The sequence below is a fragment of the Diaporthe amygdali genome, assembly GCF_026229845.1.
Source record: "Diaporthe amygdali strain CAA958 chromosome Unknown NODE_31_length_594919_cov_65_084759, whole genome shotgun sequence".
Lineage (NCBI taxonomy): Eukaryota > Fungi > Ascomycota > Sordariomycetes > Diaporthales > Diaporthaceae > Diaporthe > Diaporthe amygdali.
The window spans coordinates 216,316-234,247 of NW_026517051.1; the positions used below are offsets into that span (position 1 = coordinate 216,316).

The 17,932-nt window shown below is 52.8% G+C and overlaps 7 protein-coding genes across 7 annotated transcripts; 4 read left to right on the forward strand and 3 right to left on the reverse strand.

Moving 5' to 3' along the window:
• Window positions 1–1,528: 1,528 nt before the first annotated feature.
• Window positions 1,529–1,822, reverse strand: J7T55_000311 (uncharacterized protein; the record flags this gene model as incomplete). The annotated part of the gene is made up of 1 exon (XM_053132416.1): window positions 1,529–1,822. One exon carries the CDS (start codon window positions 1,820–1,822, stop codon window positions 1,529–1,531), a length of 294 nt encoding a protein of 97 aa, XP_052989549.1.
• A 970-nt stretch (window positions 1,823–2,792) lies between these two features.
• J7T55_000312 (Quinidine resistance protein 1) lies at window positions 2,793–4,468 on the reverse strand (the record flags this gene model as incomplete). Its single annotated transcript, XM_053132417.1, has 2 exons — window positions 2,793–4,198; window positions 4,342–4,468. 2 exons carry the CDS (start codon window positions 4,466–4,468, stop codon window positions 2,793–2,795), a joined length of 1,533 nt encoding a protein of 510 aa, XP_052989550.1.
• Window positions 4,469–5,647: 1,179 nt separating this feature from the next.
• On the forward strand, window positions 5,648–6,784 carry J7T55_000313 (uncharacterized protein; the record flags this gene model as incomplete). Its single annotated transcript, XM_053132418.1, has 1 exon — window positions 5,648–6,784. The coding sequence occupies one exon, from the start codon at window positions 5,648–5,650 to the stop codon at window positions 6,782–6,784; it is 1,137 nt and encodes a 378-aa protein (XP_052989551.1).
• A 908-nt stretch (window positions 6,785–7,692) lies between these two features.
• J7T55_000314 (cytochrome P450) lies at window positions 7,693–9,722 on the forward strand (the record flags this gene model as incomplete). Its single annotated transcript, XM_053132420.1, has 4 exons — window positions 7,693–7,899; window positions 8,167–8,989; window positions 9,067–9,471; window positions 9,547–9,722. The coding sequence occupies 4 exons, from the start codon at window positions 7,693–7,695 to the stop codon at window positions 9,720–9,722; spliced, it is 1,611 nt and encodes a 536-aa protein (XP_052989552.1).
• Window positions 9,723–10,322: 600 nt separating this feature from the next.
• J7T55_000315 (uncharacterized protein) lies at window positions 10,323–12,289 on the reverse strand (the record flags this gene model as incomplete). Its single annotated transcript, XM_053132421.1, has 2 exons — window positions 10,323–11,554; window positions 11,623–12,289. 2 exons carry the CDS (start codon window positions 12,287–12,289, stop codon window positions 10,323–10,325), a joined length of 1,899 nt encoding a protein of 632 aa, XP_052989553.1.
• A 2,006-nt stretch (window positions 12,290–14,295) lies between these two features.
• Window positions 14,296–15,621, forward strand: J7T55_000316 (uncharacterized protein; the record flags this gene model as incomplete). Its single annotated transcript, XM_053132422.1, has 1 exon — window positions 14,296–15,621. The coding sequence occupies one exon, from the start codon at window positions 14,296–14,298 to the stop codon at window positions 15,619–15,621; it is 1,326 nt and encodes a 441-aa protein (XP_052989554.1).
• A 395-nt stretch (window positions 15,622–16,016) lies between these two features.
• J7T55_000317 (uncharacterized protein) lies at window positions 16,017–17,668 on the forward strand (the record flags this gene model as incomplete). Its single annotated transcript, XM_053132423.1, has 2 exons — window positions 16,017–16,087; window positions 16,171–17,668. 2 exons carry the CDS (start codon window positions 16,017–16,019, stop codon window positions 17,666–17,668), a joined length of 1,569 nt encoding a protein of 522 aa, XP_052989555.1.
• Window positions 17,669–17,932: the final 264 nt, after the last annotated feature.

The following is a 17,932-nucleotide window of genomic DNA, read 5'->3' on the forward strand; positions in this document are numbered from 1 at the left end:
CTATATTTCAACATACTAAATTAAATAGTAAGAGATACCAGCTTTTCTCATGCCCTAGTTCCTTTAAATCAAGATATTATTATAATAAATAAATATATAACGTCAAGCACCCACGCGCCCTGGGAGCTCACCTGCAAGTGGTCAGATACACCAGTCTCTCCTTCCAACGTGCAGGAACGTGCTTTGCAGTGCGGATGTTTGTTCTCTTGGCTTGTGCCACTTGAATGCAAAGGGCCAAGTACAGTAGATCGCCAATACCCTGCATTGAGAATCGACCAACATCTGGGGTCTGATGGATGCCAGGCCTGTTGGTGTCATAGCCGCACCCAAAGGACAAATTGAATGGGACTGCATGCACATTCCCCGCTTACCGCTATACCTCACGTCAGAGAGGTTGAGACATCAAAAGGATCTCTCGTGCACCATTAGCCCGACGTGGCACTTTGGAAACGAGTTTTCCTCGGATCGATGATTTCATATTGATAATACTATCTCCAAAGATGAAGCTGCCGGATTTTGATGTTGGTTCAAATTACCCGTCCAACCTCCTCCCCAGTTCTCTCAGCTTACCACATCCACTATCACTTATCACAATGTGGCGCCTTCCGACTGTTGGTGGCTTCACCGCTGGCCGATCTGGGGCTGGTGCAGCCCCTGCCCCCTCGCAATAAGTACCTCGCATTTAGACACATTCCCCGCTCATTTGTAGCTGGTCCAGGCGATACAGAGAATATGCAACGTCATTCTTGTACGGACTTGTGAGATTTCAAAACACTCTTGATATTTTTCCCCATCCGCCTTTCCTCTACCTGCCGGTATCTGGAGACGGAAAAGGAGCTATATTATTTTGCCAATGTTTGCTGAATACGTGACTCGAAGCCAATCAGTCTTTCCGAAGCCGTGGTCAATTTTACAATGTGCGCCGATTCCCGCTGCCTGGAGGGGTTTTCTTGGGATGGTAAGCAGTGCGGGATCATCGACACTTTTGGAAACCACAACGCCTATATAACAGGCAATAACAGCTCGGCTGCGATTTTGGTGATCCATGATCTCTTTGGTGTGAGCTGTCAACCTTGTAGACCGGCATCGTTAATTAAAGATACTGAATTTGGCCTCTTCTTAGTGGACCTTCCCTAATACCCGCCTGCTGGCTGACCACTACGCTGAAGAAGTTGGGGCGACAGTTTATGTTCCAGATTTCTTTGCTGGGGCTGTCCTGCCTTTCGAGCCCATTTTGAGTGGTAATTGGCAGGAAGTCGACTTGGAAGGATTCCTGGCCAAGAACGGCCGAGACATCCGAGAACCTGAGATTTTCGCTTGCGCAAAGCAGTTGAGAGAAAAGTAAGTGCCCTTCTCCCCAACCCCAAGACCTAAAAATTCTATTATCAGTGTGTTGCTTACGAATGTCTTCCAGATGTATGTGTCTGGGTGAATCTGTGCCTGCATATGCTGAAAGCAAAACCCGAACAATATCTCTCTTTGAATCATTGCTCCCCCTTTCCATTTGAGACGTATCTACATCAGATAGCTAAATCTCCACTTCACAGACGCCTTCGTCGGCGCGGTTGGATTCTGTTACGGCGGGTGGGCCGCATTCCGTCTTGGAGCCCGCGAGCACCAGCCGCCATTGGTCAACTGTATCTCCGTTGGCCACCCGTCGCTTCTCACGAAACGCGATATCGATGAGATTGCCATCCCGGTGCAGGTTCTCGCTCCTGAACACGATCCTTCTTACACAGTTGAGCTCAAGGACTATACATGCCGCACTGTTCCAAGACTCGGCGTGCCGTTTCTCTTCCGACACTTTCCTCACGTGGAGCATGCGTGCTTCTGCCGTGGCGATGCCAGGAAGAGTCTTGAGCGTGAGGCTTTGGTCAAGGGTAAAAAGGCAGTGGTTGATTGGATGAGGGAGTTTAAATTCATGGGATCTGAACCTTAGAGCAATGATGTTTCTGGTGGTTTTATCGAATGAAGTCTGCCTAGGTGAGAATTTGCTGCGAGACGGTCTGGAGGACGGACGTGGTTAAATTGAGTCAGATAAAGGAAGTATTGTAAATAGAACAACCCGTCCGTTTGTGCCGCATCCAATTTCCTCAATTTTCCCTACCTGTTCTCAACCTGGGAAATATGCACATTTTCGCAGTGAAGACCGTGAAGTCAATAAGTAACGTAGAGTTTTTCAGGACGCTGTAGTCCTTCCTTGCTCGAACTTACCACGTCCGCTGCGATTCTCCCTATGCGGAGGGCTATCTGTGTAAGAAGATCTTCCCCATCGGGTGGGAGGCGGCTGCCTTGGATAAATCAAACATCCACAGAGACCAGATAAAGCGAAAACGCCGAAGAAACTCGTTCAAGACAAAGGAGACGGTAATATGAGATCTACTTGCAGAAGTGCAAGGCAACGCCATCACTGACGCATGGGAAAATACCTCGTCGAATCTGAACAAATCAGTAAATTTGGGTTACATAAAAGATTTGTTAACCATTGTGCTATTGAGGGCATCATACTTTTAAACACTGAAAGAATTGACTCATAGTAATATCATAAGAAAATAGTAATCAAATCGCTATGAAAACAAATTAAAAAAAAGGTTATATATGGACACGGATATATTAATTACAAAGTGTAGATTTTGATTGTTCACAAAAGATAGAATTTGACGTGCCCTGGGTGTAACCGAGTGAATTATCAAGCAGTCAATTATCATGCAGTGAATACGGTCGGCACAAATCTACATTTTCGGCTGCCTATCACTCCATCGACCAACAAGCTTTGTGTTGACGACTGTACCTCATTTACTGGTCCCCTGCAGCTTTATCCTCTGATCTTCTTTTTCCTGCCTCCACCTCGCGCCAAATCTCCACGTAAGAGCGACCCCGGAAAGCGCGAGCATCTGCACAATAACACAGATTGTGAACGCCAACCCGGCCCCGATGCCGTTGACCATGGGCATAACAAAGCTCGTGCCGCCAGCAGCAAAGAGACACCGGGCAAGGTTGAGGCTAGCGCTAGCGGCGGCGCTCCGGTCGGAGAAGATGTCGACGAGATATGTCATGACGATGGACTGCGTGGAGACGGCGGTCCAGCCGGTGATGAAGGTAGTTATGATGGGGACGGCGATGTGGACCCGCGGTGCGTAGTGGACGGACCAGCCATACCCGAGGATGGACACACACTGGACAATGGCAAACACAGGGACCAGGCGGAGGCGTGCCGCCTCGAGGGGCGCCTCCTCTTGAGGAAAAGCGTCTAGCGGCTGGCCTTGACCTACGCCCATCTCAGCATCGGCTTGATGTGATCGGGACTTATGGCTGGCCTTGACACGCCGGTAGTTCATGTCGAGGATGCGGCCGGTGATCAGGGTACCGATCATCGAACCGATTCCGTTGGCGATGAAGGTCAGCCCGACTTGAGTCTCGTCGAGGCCGTAGCGCTCTGTGAAGAGGGAGGACAGCGCGGTGATACTCATCTGCCAGACGGCGTAGTAAATAGCCAGGAACACGATGATCGGGGCTGCGAGTTTGCTGAAGAGTATGTGAAATGGGCCGGTCCAGTCGATTTGCTTTGCGGGCGGAGGCGGGCCGACCACATCCGGGTTCCATGGCAATTTGGTGAGCTTTTGATATGCCGTCAAGGGATATTTGACCAACAAATTTGGCGACATGCCGCCTCTATTGCCAACGATTGATCTCAAGGTCTCGGGCAGGAGCACGATCAAAGCAGCCAGGAAAACTGCGCCGTAGATAGTCAAGAATAGGAATATGGACCTCCAGCCAAGAGATCCTGCCAAGGCGCCACCGATAATGGGGCCGACGGCAACAGGCACAAGCAGACCGGCCTGGAAAATGCCCATGAGGCCCCCACGCTCAGCTCGGGTGGTGACATCCCCAATCACACCCGAGCCTATTGCGATGGTGCTCGCGCTGCCCGTGCTCTGCAGACACCTCAGGACCAGCAGCGTCGCGTAATTTTTCGTCTCGGCTAGGCCAATACATGCCCCGATGAAGACGACGAATGTGCAGCAGTATGCGGTGCGCCGGCCCTTGACATCGGACAGGGGACCCCAGAGGCTTGGGGCTATGCCCTGGAATATGAGATACGACGTGACGGTCAGATTGACGAGTTCCACCGAAACATTGAGGTCTTGGGCAATGGTTGGCAGAGCTGGGAAGTATATGTTTGAGGCAAAGCCGGAAACTGTCAGATAAAATTCGAAAGCGCGAGAGAGTCAGTATTTGAATGATGCACAAGCCGTGGGAACCAAGGACTCCCTCCAGGGTTTCGCGCACACCTACAGGTTGCAGCCATAGAGACTATAAAAACTATGAGATACTTCTGACGGGTATCGAAAATGCAATACGGCTCCTCGACAGCAGGTGGCTGTGGCATGATTGTTGGCGATGGTGATGGGGACAATGAGCCGGAGACATTGCTTGGGGCTTCTTGTGACTTGATTCTTGATGTCATGGCTGTAATGGCTTGTGCTCGTGTTTGTAGCCTGTTTTTCTGTTTGTTGTCTCCTTATCCCCCTTATCGAGATTTTTTTTTTTTTAAGAAATGAGAGCGGTCGACGTGTTGTAGGCTCTTGTTTTTTTCAAGTCGATCGAGGCTTCAGTGGTAAAGTGATGAAGGAGAGGTCTGGCTTCTAGGTATAAGTAAACAGCGGGATGGAAGGAAGGGGCCGAGCAACATTTACAAAGACACAAACAGTGTTATAAATAAATAGATCAGTCGGCTATTAAAAGTCGATCTTCCTGCAATATTTGACCATCACTGGATATTTTTATGAATTGTAGTCCAAAACGCACTGTCGTGGTAAACATGCGAAGGCTGATATTCCGGAGATCGCCTGGTAATGACCTTAGCGCCGGAGTTGAGGGTCTTCGCAAGCGGACTTGAGAGGCGGATCCCACAATACAACGCTAATGCACCAATCATTAAGGCTACTCGGCCCAGGGTTGCATGAGTTGACTCAACTCCGTGAACAACGGCGGGTTCAAAAGAGCATCTTCGTGTCAGGGACATCATTGGTTGGACCACTTCTAAGCAGAAATGATGCAGCGCAATCATTGGTATTTCTTCGCAAGGTGTATGCTCCATTACCATCCAATATGCAAGTACTTTAAGACCAAAGCTATCATACTTTAGACTCGGATTGCTTCGTCAACCTCGCATTCCCATGTCGTCTAAAGCGACAGAGTCACATTCTCTGATGGTAACGTCATCGTCTCTGGTGTTTGACGTCGCAACTCTATCTGCAAGCTAGCTGCAGACGCAGGCGACGCTGACAGCCCTTTCGGGCAATAGACTGACGGCGACAGGTTGGCAGCTAGACCTTCAGGAGATTATTCCCGGTCCCGGTGCCCAGTTATACGTGGGTATTGCCACGGCCTAAAATGCGAAGTCACATCCCAACTTGCAATGTTCCCTGTGCGTGCATTGGAAGCTTGGCAGATAGGGGCAAGTACCCTGCTGAACAATCGCACTCTTCCGCCGACCCCATGGTAATCCTCGACGAAGAAGTCTGAGCATTGTGTAAAGCAAAGACTCAACCTGAACCATCATACGCATAGAAAATACCAACCAACAGTGCGCCCACCAAGACCCATTCCCAGAACTATCTTAGGTTTGACTCTCGCCCACGCAATGGCATCTCCGTCCCCGCCGAAAATACTCGTCCTCGGTGTAACAGGCTATATAGGCGGTACCGTCCTTTACTACCTCACCCGATCCCCCGCCCTCGCTAGATGCCTGCCCATTAGCGTTCTCGTTCGCGGTGCCGACCGCGCCGACAAGTTGAAGTCGGTATACGGGGACCAGATCTCTACTATCCCCCTGACAGCCCTCGAGGACTTGGATCTTATCACTAAGCTCGCCAGCGAGCATGACATGGTTATTAATGCAGGCACGGGGTTCCACCCCGCCAGCGCTGAGGCCCTTGTTCACGGGCTAGCAAAGCGCAAAGCTGCCAGCGACGGGGGCAGTACGGTACCGCAGTGGATCATCCAGACGAGCGGCTGCTCCAACATCTCGGACAACCCTTTGGCGGGCGACTGCTACGCCGAGGACTTCTGGCTCGACGACAGCGACGCCGTGCGTGTGTACGAGCTCGAGAGGGACAAGGAGGCGCGGGAGCCGTACTTTCAGCGTACGGCGGAGCTGGCGGTGCTCGACGCGGGCGAGAGGCTCGGGGTTGGCGCCACGGCCCTGCAAATCCCGGCCATCTTCGGGCGCGGGAGGGGCCTGTTCAGCACGGCGGAGAGGTTGGTGCCGAATATGATGCGGTTCGTACTGGAGAACGGGTACGGGCCCAGGCTAGGCGACGGCACGGCGCAGATGGGGTTCGTGCACGTGGACGACCTGGCGGGGCTGTATGTCCGCGTGGCGGAGGAGATCGTCGAGGGTGGGAAGAGGGTGCCGAGCGGCAGGGGTGGGATTATCTTTCCTTGCGTTGGGATAGTGAAGCTGGTGGATATTGCGCAAGACTGTCTCGAGGCCGCGGTGAGGAAAGGCATCATCCAGGCCAAGGAGATCAAAGATGTGGACCTGGACACTGTTGCGCCCTTTTTTGGTGGTGGGCCCCTCGGGAGGCACATCGCGGCAACCGGATGGGCAGGTCATTGGAACACGGTCGGCACGGTTGCTCAGAAGAAGCTGGGCTGGAAGCCTGTACATCGGGAGGAGGCGTGGCATGACCATAGCCATTTTGATGGGGAGCTAGATGCCGTGCTGGAGGGGAAGAGACCGTTCAATCTGGATAAAATTACGGGGCAGAGGAAGTGACCTGGAGGACAATGACGTGTAGTTTTTTTTTTATTAATCAACTGGCCAAATGTCGACCAGGTGTAAAGCAACCGAACTCAAGAATTACGGGCAACTTGGAAGTCTATCTATGGCTTCTATGACCTGAGGAATGCATTCAAAAAATTCTTGAGGTTTGGTCTGTCCCGGCTGAAGAGGAGATGATCAGTGGATTATGCCAAAACTGATAAAGTCTGGCAAGCAGGTATCATCGACCAAATGCACGTTTTGTGATGATGCATCTGAGGTCCTAGGCGCTCGCTTAGATGCTGCCTCGCACACTAGATCATCGTACTTGACGGCCCTCTGTGGTTTGCAGCCCTGCTGGGGGCGAAAGGAATACTGTATTATCTAATTGTCTGCGGTCGGTCAAGTAGTCTAGGTTACCCATATTCAACCTATTGGGCCTACTCAGGGCCGCTACTCAAAGGTTGCTCTGTTTGATAAAATCCCTTTTATTTACAATTGAAACCTCCCTTCCGACTCGCAGCGCTTGATGACAGCTCCAGTCCGGCCACAAAGCCCATTTTCTCGCACAAACTGACGTCTCGCGACTGCTGCGTATCAACATATCTGTCCAACACCTGGATGCTGTAAGTAGTGAGAAAGAGCCTTTGCTAAATACGTTTCTCACAGCAATCTTTGTGAATGTCAAATCCGATTTCATTTTCGTATTCTTGAGAATTCTCTACCCCAACGCTGTTCCCTCGATGAACACAATGCTACATTTGACATCCAAATTCGCGTATAAATTGATTCAATCATGGAAGTGGTGGTTCCACGATTGTAGATAAGAATTCCGCTGCCATCAGGTTTGAGGGAGATGAGAAATAGGTTTATGTTAGACGGATCCACATGGAAGCTCTGTATCGGACTTACGGAATTACACCATGCACTTCCACCACGAATCATTAACATCACAGGACTTCTCTTTCCAGGCAATTTGCATGCAAGTGAATATTCTCTCCATCTCCACAGAGACCCACAGACGCCGGACTAACAAGATCAAAGCTGGCAGAGTGTATTCGCAGACGGCCTGGGCGGCCGGGATTACCGGAAGTCACTTGTACCTCGCTCGGAGTGCGAAACCACCGTCGGTGAGATCGCGGACGAGTCTACGGACTCGCGCTTTTCACAGTCTTCATGGAGAATAAAAAGGTCGAGCAGATCTTCCCTCCAAGGCTTTGAGTAATCATTCACGATCATCAATACCATCCAACTCATACCGACAAGCCATGACTTCCGTTAGCTTTGACGGCTTTGGCCGCACCCAACTAATCGGCGTTGTTCTGAGTCTGTTTTTCTTATATGTGAGACCGTAGACTCCCCGCATTGCAGGCCCAAAATATTGACAACTAAAATAGCAACTCGTTTCCGCCAACTGTAGCCCGATTTCTAAGGTCCCGGGACCATGGCACACCAAGTATACGAACATGGTTGTCAAGTACCAATGGCTCAGAGGCAAAAAAGTGGAGTACGTCCATGCTCTACACGAAAAGTATGGCGCAACAGTGCGCGTCGGCCCAAAAGAGGTGCACACCAGAGACATCACTGCTATTCGAACGATATTCAGCGTCAAAGAGGGATACCTCAAGGACTGGTGGTACGAGACTGTCCAGTTCCCCGGATTCAGGAGCATGTTCAGCACGACGGATCCGAACTTTCACCGAAACCACAGGAGACTGTTGCAGGGTCCACTATCCGAGTCGTCCTTGCAAATCTTCCTGCCTTGGATAGACAACAAGGTCACTCTGGCACTTTCGCGGATACAGGAGGAAATGGAGCGACAGGGCGTTGTCGATGTGCTCAAGTGGTTCCTCTTCATGGCCACAGACATAATCGGAGAGCTGTCTTTTGGAGGCGACTCATTCCGTATGTTGGAGGTTGGCAAGAAGAACCAGTACATCCGCGAGCTGGAGCGTGAGGGTGGAGTCTTCTTTGCCATGCGGTCAACCTTCCCGTTTCTCGCGAAATACCTGCACTTCCTCCCCTTGCCGGTCCTGCAGGAGTCTCTGAAGGCATCTGAAAATGAGCGATCATACGCTGAGGCATCGATTGCACGGTATAGGCGACTGCTGGACGAAGACCCGGACAACGTCAAGCCTACACTTTTCACCAAGGTCTGGAAAGCTGGAGATGAGGGAGCGCTAACGCCGAACCAAATTCGGGACCAGGCAATGGAATACAGTAGGCCCTGCCTTGGACACTTTCTCCAGATGACTCTTTCGCTTTGACCTTTGGGTGCTAATACTAGCCTGCTGCAGTCATCGCTGGATCGGACACAACAGCTAACACGCTGACTTACCTCGTCCATTCTATGTGCCGGAACCCTGACGTACGAGAGCGCTTGCTGAAGGAATTCGAGGCACTCGGTCCGGACTTTACCGACCACGACCTTAAGAAGCTGCCTTTCCTGCACTGTGTCGTTGAGGAGACCCTTCGACTAGCTGCTCCACTGCCTGCCGCTCTACCCCGAGTCGTGCCTCCTGGAGGCGCTTCCCTCGGCGGCTACTGGCTGCCGGGCGGCTCAATTATCAGCACGTTACCGTGGAGCGTCCATCGCATGGATGCGATCTTCACCGATGCGCGCAAGTTTATCCCGAGTCGGTGGGAGAATCCTACCAAGGACATGAAAGATGGTTTCCTCGCCTTCGGCGGCGGTGTGCGGAGTAAGCTGACCCTAATGCCTCGTGAGCTACCTCAAGAGACTCTCTTTTGCTAATATTCTTGTCTTTTCCTTTCAGCTTGTGTCGGTATGCATCTTGCTCGCATCGAGCTCCGCTTGGGCGCAGCCAAGTTCTTCCTTAAGTATCCCGAGGCAAAAGTATCAACCAAGGAGAACTTTACCGACGCCGAAATGGAGCAGGATATTTACTTCCTCGCCAAGTTCAAGGGAAACAGGCTCCTGCTTGAGCTATGATAGATGTATCAATTTAGATGAATTGTAGCTGGTTCAAACATGCACTTCACTGTCATCTGCACTTTCATGGATGGGAAAAGCGTCCAGCATAATGAAAGCCGTTAAAAGCATTGAATTTACACTTTCCCTGTGACAATTACAAGACTTGAGTCAAGTTCGGTGATACAAAGAATGGGTCGACCTGAATGTAATCACAGCCCAGCCTTCACAGCTGGACCTGCGTCTCGAGCAATGCATCAAATTCAAATGCTAAATCGGTATCCATTGCATTTTGCTTCTGCGCCAGGCAACAGGCCACATACCTTTATTGCCAACACACAGCCACAATCCCGCTGGACGCAACTCAAATACGGCGCTTTATTGTCTTTTATTGATATCCTCTAGAGTCTGTGTTTGTTTTACCTCACACCTAATTCATCTTGGCCCGAAGCTACTGCGAGGAAGAATACAACGATTGAGCGTTTGCACTGTTCACAATCACTAGGCGAATGAGAACAGCATCCCGTACTAGTATGCATCAGATCACAGACAGAGAAGTATGACAGATCAGCGTAGCGTGAGTAGTCTAATTAGGTTGGGCGCATCAACCTTTGGGCGCGCTTATTCCAGTCCCTCTAGTTGAGCCTTGATCTGTAGAGCAAGAACTCTCGAGTAATACCGACAAATCGCCAAATTGCCTCCGTGAAACCAGAACCCTGGGTGGCCGGAGTTTCTCCATAGAGCCCGGAACTCGCCACTCTCGTCAAGCCCCCAGATATCTCCCAGCTTGTCAGCAACCTTATCTCCGAAGATACCCCTTGCCTGCGTGCGCATGTTCTGGTAGCCTGTCGCGAAGATGATCTCGTCCGCTTCGAGCTCCGTCCCGTCTGCAAACTTCAGTCCCCTCGGCAACACCTCGGTGATCTCCTGCCCTTGCTTAACCTTAATCTTGCCGTCGATGATCAGCTGTGATGCTCCAACGTCGATGTAGTAGCCACCGCCGCGTTGGAAGTACTTGATGTAGAGGCCGCAGTCATCCGGACCCTTGTCAGCTTTGAACCCTGCCTTGGCGAGGCCGTCGAGGGTGGCTTTGTCCTTTTCCTGATGCAGCTTGGTGATCTCGTAATGTACTGCTTTGAGGACCTCGGATGGCGTACCCCAGGACAGAAGATCAGCATCCTCGGTAGGGGGGCCGCCTTCCTCGTATTGGACGGCCAAGCTGATCTTGCATATGGACTCGCTTGAGACGACGCACGTTGTCGATCTCTGGACCATTGTCACTTCGTAGCCTTTCTCATAGTAGTCTTGACAGATATCGTGGCTCGAGTTGCAGGCGCCCACGACGATGGCTTTCTTTCCCTGACTATTTGGCTTCGCTCCTGGGAACTGAGATGAATGGCAGATGATATCACCCTTGAAAGAATCCCAGCCTTTGATGTCGGGGATGTTTGCTTTGCCGGAATGCCCTGTCGATTGGATGATGTGTTTTGGGTGAAGAGTTCGAGTTTCGGCCGAGCCATCCGGTAGTGTCCGCTTCACGGTGACCGTCCACCGTTTCTGTGATTCGTCCCAGGAGCCAGACTCTACGGTCGTCTTCATCCAGACGTTTAGCTCCAAGAGCTTCGCGTAAGATTCGAAGAAGTCGGCCAGCTTATCTTTAGGCGTGAAAACAGGCCACCAATCGGGGAATGGTAGATACGGCAGGTGATCGATCCAGACTGGATCATGGAGAACGAGCTGATGATATCTCTTTCGCCAGTTGTCTCCAACGTTATCATTAAAGTCGACAATCAGCGTCGGAACGTTCAGCATCTTTAGTCTGGCATGTGCAGACAAGCCACCTTGGCCGGCACCTGGTTGAGGTGGTCAGCATCTGGGCCATCTTCATTCATGTAGTGAAGTCTGCTTTTGGAAGTCTTACCGATGATGAGAACATCCGGATCTCGATCCTTAAAGTCTCCCTCCTCATTTCTTCTGTCCAGCCAGTTCTTCCGGCCCCTGTTGTAGCCATGCTGCACACCGTTCGGTCGACGTGGGCCGACGGGCTCCTCAAACCCCTTCAGCTCCTCGAGTGTCGTGAAGAAGGTCCAAATCTTCCAAGAGCCCGTGCCATCCTCAAGTAGACGGACGACTCCACGACCAGACCCCAGCTTCGTAGTGAAAGTGATGTAGAACAGGATGCCCTTGGACGTCTGTTCGGGATTGAGGGCCGTCAAAGTCGGCTGACGCCACTCTGACGACGCATCTACGGCTACCTTGGTGAGATTTGAGTTGTCCTGCAAATATTCCACAATACTCTCCTTGCCCTTGAGAGTTCTCAGGTCCCATGACAAGGCAAGGTGGTCCCGCCAGTAGCACTCGCCGTCGCTGAACAGAGATGCTACACCCTCAGCAGCCTCCTTTGAAGGGGCCTTGCCGAGGTACGAGTTGAGTGTCAAAACGACTTCCTTGGCAGTCCCGAAGGCATCGACTGGCCCGTCCACGGCTCTCTTGGGCCATTGTGCGATGTTGAGGTTGACGGACCCAGGTTCACAGCGCTGGCTGGAGGGGAGTGGGACGGCGGACTGCGTTAGCACGCTGGGACTCATGTTTGATAGATCGAGATGAGCTGGAAGCGAAATGTTGGTCAATGGATGAAGTGAAGGCGTCAATGATGATGGCGTTCCTAATGCAGGATATCTTGATCGTAGCTTGCCTCGATGAGCTCGGATTAAGTAGTTGCGATGGTTCCCATCTAAGGAAACTCAACAGGTTGACAGAGATCCGTCATCGTCGAGGAGGTAGACACTAGTTCCGCTCCCCACACTCTCCCCACGTTGTACGGGTCCAGTAGTAGTCTATTAGGGGGCATCCGAAATCCGGGGGAGGGGTAAGTTTCCCCATATCGTGGATACAGGGTAGCTCTCCCCCATGTTTCGGAGCTGATGTGATATGCGGTACCCACACCTGCTGCCACCCGTGTACCAAATCAAGACGTCAACAAAGAAGCTGAATCTCGTCCGAGCCGCTCGCCCGGGGATTTCTGATGCCAAGATATGGCTTTCATTGCCATTCGTAGTTTAGAGCAGACGGTGCATTCTGGACCCGCCATGTCTGGGTTTTGTGGAGGGAGGCTGAAGCCATCCCCCGCAGCTGGCCTCTTGCTCAGTGAGGTATTACCGGGATGCCTCTTCTGGCGGACCGAGCGGCAACTGCACATCATCAAATCAAGGCATATTGATTGCCAAGGCAGATGCTGCTACCTAGGTACTCCAGTCCGAAATCATGTATGCAACAGTAATCAACCTGGTGCCACGTCTTCCCAGGGCTGGATCGCCATGTTGACCGGTTGAGCGGTCTAGAACAAAAACAGTGTCAAAATACCAATGTTTGGGTTCCAACAACGTTGAGGATATTATGCTTCCATTGGCCAAGAGCTGCTAAAGTTGCTTCCAAGATAAATGAGTAAAAGGAACTTTCCCGTGTGGACTGGTCTACAGTACAAACAAAATATAAGGTTAATGTCGGCCCCTCAATGAAGGCGTTATGCTCATTAACATTTTATGTCCAATGGGGAGGGGGGGGGGGCGACGTGTGAGAAGAGAGCTCTCGTTGGCTCACACCCGCCCTGGAATTGCTAGTCATAGCCAACCAGTTGCCAACACTTTAGAGGGCAATTATAAGATGCGTTCGCAACTCTCAGCTCCATTTCCTGTGCATCTGGGTGAATTTGGTGGAAGACCGACTGACAGGATGCGGTCTCCCTGCTGCTGCATGAATGTGGCGTTGAAGCTGAGCAGACCTGGGAGCTGTCACACTTGGAATATCCGAGAAGTCATCCGAATAACTATGTCAATATGAGAGATGGAAATCAGCTGCATCCTAAATTGTAAACATCGAAGGATCCAAGAAAAGTCAAAGATTTGTTTCCTTAGAAACAGCTCTCTCTGCAAGTTGCAGCTCCAAGACGCACGCAGCGATAAGAAGTGATAAGATAAGGCCTTATCTGCCCGCTTAGGCCAACTCCCAACCTCCACATTATGTAATCAGCCTGCCAGCCCAGAGACCGTGCACGCACCACTTTCTCTCCTCTCGCCATTTCCTGTGCCTGACTCCTTCACAACAACCATCGGCCACAGCCCGTCAACATCGCTTTGCATCCCAACTGGGCCGGTTCGAAGTAATTCCTAGGTATTCGCTGTGACAGCGGATGACCGGGCACCGCCTGCCTACGGCCCACGACACTCCTGACGACCAGTGTCTCGCGGCCAGCACCGACTTTTGACAGGCATCTACTCGTCGCTCTACGGACGGCGAAAGACCCTGGGTGCTGGTGCCTCTTGCAGCACTGGAGTTCGTCGTATAGAGTGTGTCGTGGCTAGGCTGGGCGTGCAGGAATGAAAACGATCAACGCCTTCCTCTCTGCGCTGCTTGATCAATCAAGCACTCGAGGCTGCTCTGCTCCCATCGACAAACCATCACCGTCGCGAGAAAAGGCTGTGCTGTTGCGACCGCCTGGGAGGCCACCAGGGCCAAACCCGCGGTGGTGCGGCCACAGAATAGGAGAAGACATTTGAACTGACACTTGATAGCACGACGCGGCTGTTCCGTAGTCATGGTGGCCGATGCAACAGAGAGCTCCTCTCCTAATGACCCCCTAACCTCGCCCTCGCATCGATCCATTGCCTCCGGCACCACTACGAATCCTAACACACCCAGGCCAGAACCGGAACCAGAATCAGAACATGACGCTGAACAGCAAAGACTTCCAGAGCAAGCTTCTAATCAGGCAAGATCCAGTCCATCCCCGAGGCGACACACAAACACCGAAGTTGCACCCGCCGATGCGCAGGCTTCCCCATCTCCCAAAAGCAGCAGTTCTGGCGCCCCCTCTATCGGGCACATCGAACCAACATGGCCCAAGAAAATCGACTTGACCAAGATATCTGCTCTCGCGTCGTGGGAGACAGGGCAGCGCCTGCCCAGCCTGCTCTTGGACATACACTGGGTGCCCGCTTCCAACAAGGCCTTCTTTGAACTGCGCGCCTCGGTCCAGCTCAAGAACGCCCCTGGCCTCCGTCGTGACGGCAGAACCAACATATTCATGCACGTATATCCTGAGCACATCCGTCAGCTCTCATTCGAAGCGGAACCCGACGACAAGATGCTGGGCAATGACACAATTTCGCTGTCCTTTGACATGTCCAGACCACCGACTCTGGTGCTACCACCAAAGCAGTGCGAACCCAAGAATAAGTCATCTGGGCACATCATCACCTCCATGTTTGACTTGGCCCGTCAGACGTCTTGGACCGTATACGCTGCCATCCCGACCCGGAGCATGTCTGCTGCGCGGATACGGCAGCTCTGCGCTGCCGTCTCGGAGCCGTCAGCCACTAGCATCGCCGCCCTGAAAAGTGCGGCTACGCTCTACCAGGGCCAAGGGGGCCGTATAGTCGAAGGAGACAGTCTGGCACCTAGCACCGCTGGCGACGATCTACCTGCTAGTGCTAATAGCGAAGTGCACGATGACCCTCCACAGTACCAAGAGGCTGCATCTGCCCCTCCTTATCCAGGCCTCGACAAAGGCAAGAAACGTCTTCGTCGCAGCAGCAGTCCCCCAGAATCCCGCAAACAGAGTGCAGGAGATCCTGCGGGCATCGAGAGCCTCATCCACTCCCGTCTATCTGCCTTAGAACAGCACTTTGATGACGCCCTAGCGGCTCACAGGAAGGAGATGGTTGAACTTGTGTCACAGAGCGAGTCTCGCATCATGGCTACTCTTCGGAAAGAAATGGGTGAGCAGTCAGCTGAGGTAGAGGAGTCCCTTGACAAGAGGGTGAAGGAAGAAATGGCAGAGTTAGAGGAGACTGTCATGCGGAACATTAGCGAGGCGCCGCTGCAGGCCACTCTGTCGTTTCCTGCACACCCTTGGTACTGAAATGAAAGGAAAGCAACAATCGTGTTGTTTTGCACACTGTCTCTGCAGCTATTCTGTGATTCGTCGCCAAGTTTTGCCGTCTTTCCAGGCATGAGGAGAAGAATGTGTTTCTGCCATGGAACGCAACACACTCCGCCGTCCGAAGATCAATTCCAAAGTGATGTGCCCGGAATCCGGCGTGTTCCTCGGTCGGCAGCTGCCGGAAGGGACCCACAACGCGCCGTTGATAAGCGCCGAGCTAATCGGCAGACGTCGCCGTTGTCCGGGTGTCTCCCGACACACTGTCCGTCGGTCGTTAGCCTTTCTTCTCACGCCAAAGACCAGCTCCAAAGGCCAGAGCAAGAGTAAGACAAGGGCACGGGACGATTGAGACCAAGGAGGAACCGTTCAACAAGATGAGCGACCGCGCAGGCTCAGCCCGCGAACTCTGGGTTGCGGGGAAGAATCAGCCTGGGCGGGGTGACCTGTAAGTGAGAAAACTGGGCTCTTTGATACCGTGTTCCAACATCGAAGCCATCCGCCTACTTGGTTACTGACACATTGAATCAGTATTCCAGTCGAAAACCCGGCCACGGGAGAAATCTTTGCCTACTGTCATTCCGCCTCTATCGAAGATGTCGAGGACACAGTGCAGCTGGCCCACGGGGCATTCAAGTCTGGTATCTGGTCCCGCCTGCCCAGGCACCTCAGGGCCGACGTCCTCGAGAAGGCCGCCGCGCTGCTCAACGAGAACCTCGGCGACCTCATCAAACTGGAGGTCATACAGACCGGCCGCGCGATCCGGGAGATGGTCGCCCAGGTGCCCTCGCTGGTGCGCTGGTTCAAGTACTACGCGGCCCTCCTGAGGACAGAGGAGCGGTCCGTGCTGCCGACGCAGGGCAAGCTGCACAACTGGGTCGACAGGGTGCCCCTGGGCGTCGTCGTGCAGATCACCCCCTTCAACCACCCCTTGCTCATCGCCGTCAAGAAGATCGCGCCCGCGCTCGCGGCCGGGAACTCGGTCATTGTCAAGCCGAGCGAGCTCACCCCGCTCACGACCTTGCGGCTTGGTAAGCTGCTGGCGGAGGCTGGTGTTCCTGACGGTGTCTTCAGCGTCCTGCCGGGATATGGTGCCACCACAGGAGCTGCGCTCTGTGGTCACCCGCTTGTCAGGAAGGTCGACGTCACGGGAGGGACGGCAGCAGGCCGCGCCATTGGGAGCATTGTGGGCCGGAACCTGGCCAAGTTCACGGCTGAGCTCGGTGGGAAGGCCCCGCTGGTAGTCTTCAAGGAAGCTCACATCGACCTGGCAGTCAACGGCATCGCCTTCGGCGCGTTTGTGGCAAGCGGGCAAACTTGCGTCGCTGCCACGAGGATCATCGTCGAGAACTCGATTTTGCAGACGGTTTTGGAAAAGCTCGCGGCGAAAGCGGACACTATCGCCAGAGGTATGGGTGCGCCTACCAACCCCAACTCTACGATGGGCCCGTTGATTTCAGAGAAGCAGCTGAAGAATGTCGAGGCGCTGGTTCAAGATGCAGTGAGCAGTGGAAATGCCACCCCAGTCTTTGGGGGTGTCAGACTACAAGGGACGAGTCCTCTGGACAACCTCACAAATTTTTCGAGAGGATACTTCTACTCCCCGACGGTGTTGACATCCAGCAGTGGGAACAGCATCCTCAACACACGCATCTGGAAGGAGGAGGCGTTCGGGCCGGTCGTGGTGGTGGTGGGCTTCGACACCGAAAGCGAAGCCATCGCGTTGGCAAACGACAGCGAATTTGGGCTGGGCGCTGCGGTATGGACCAATGATCTATCACAGGCGCACCGGGTGACTGAGCAGATCGACGCGGGCATCGTCTGGGTGAACACGCACCACCGCAACGACCCTAGTAGCCCGTGGGGAGGTGCGAAGAGTGCCAGCGGTGTGGGGAGTGAGAATGGAGTGGATGCATATCATGCGTACACGGCCATGAAGAGCACCATCATCAACTACGCGTCGCCGGAGGAAGGTCTGGCCTCCGATGACTGGTTCAGGGAGAGCGGTGGTAGTGTGCGATATGGCTGATGGATGGCAAAATGAAGCAATGCTCTCTAGATCGCTGCTCCTTGCATGCTGCGCTGTATTTTGAACTTAATGAGTGTACGCTCAAAGTGATTTGTTCAGCTCTTTCCAATTTGTCTTGGGCACAATTCAGGTACCCTTGCCAAGCTCGATCGAATGATTTGCCCGGCCGGAGCCCCTTAATGAGGCCGGAGCTTAGCATTTCAGGCCATCAAAGAATAAGGCAGGCATTATTGCCCAATAGGTTTCAGTCCCATGCATCTATCT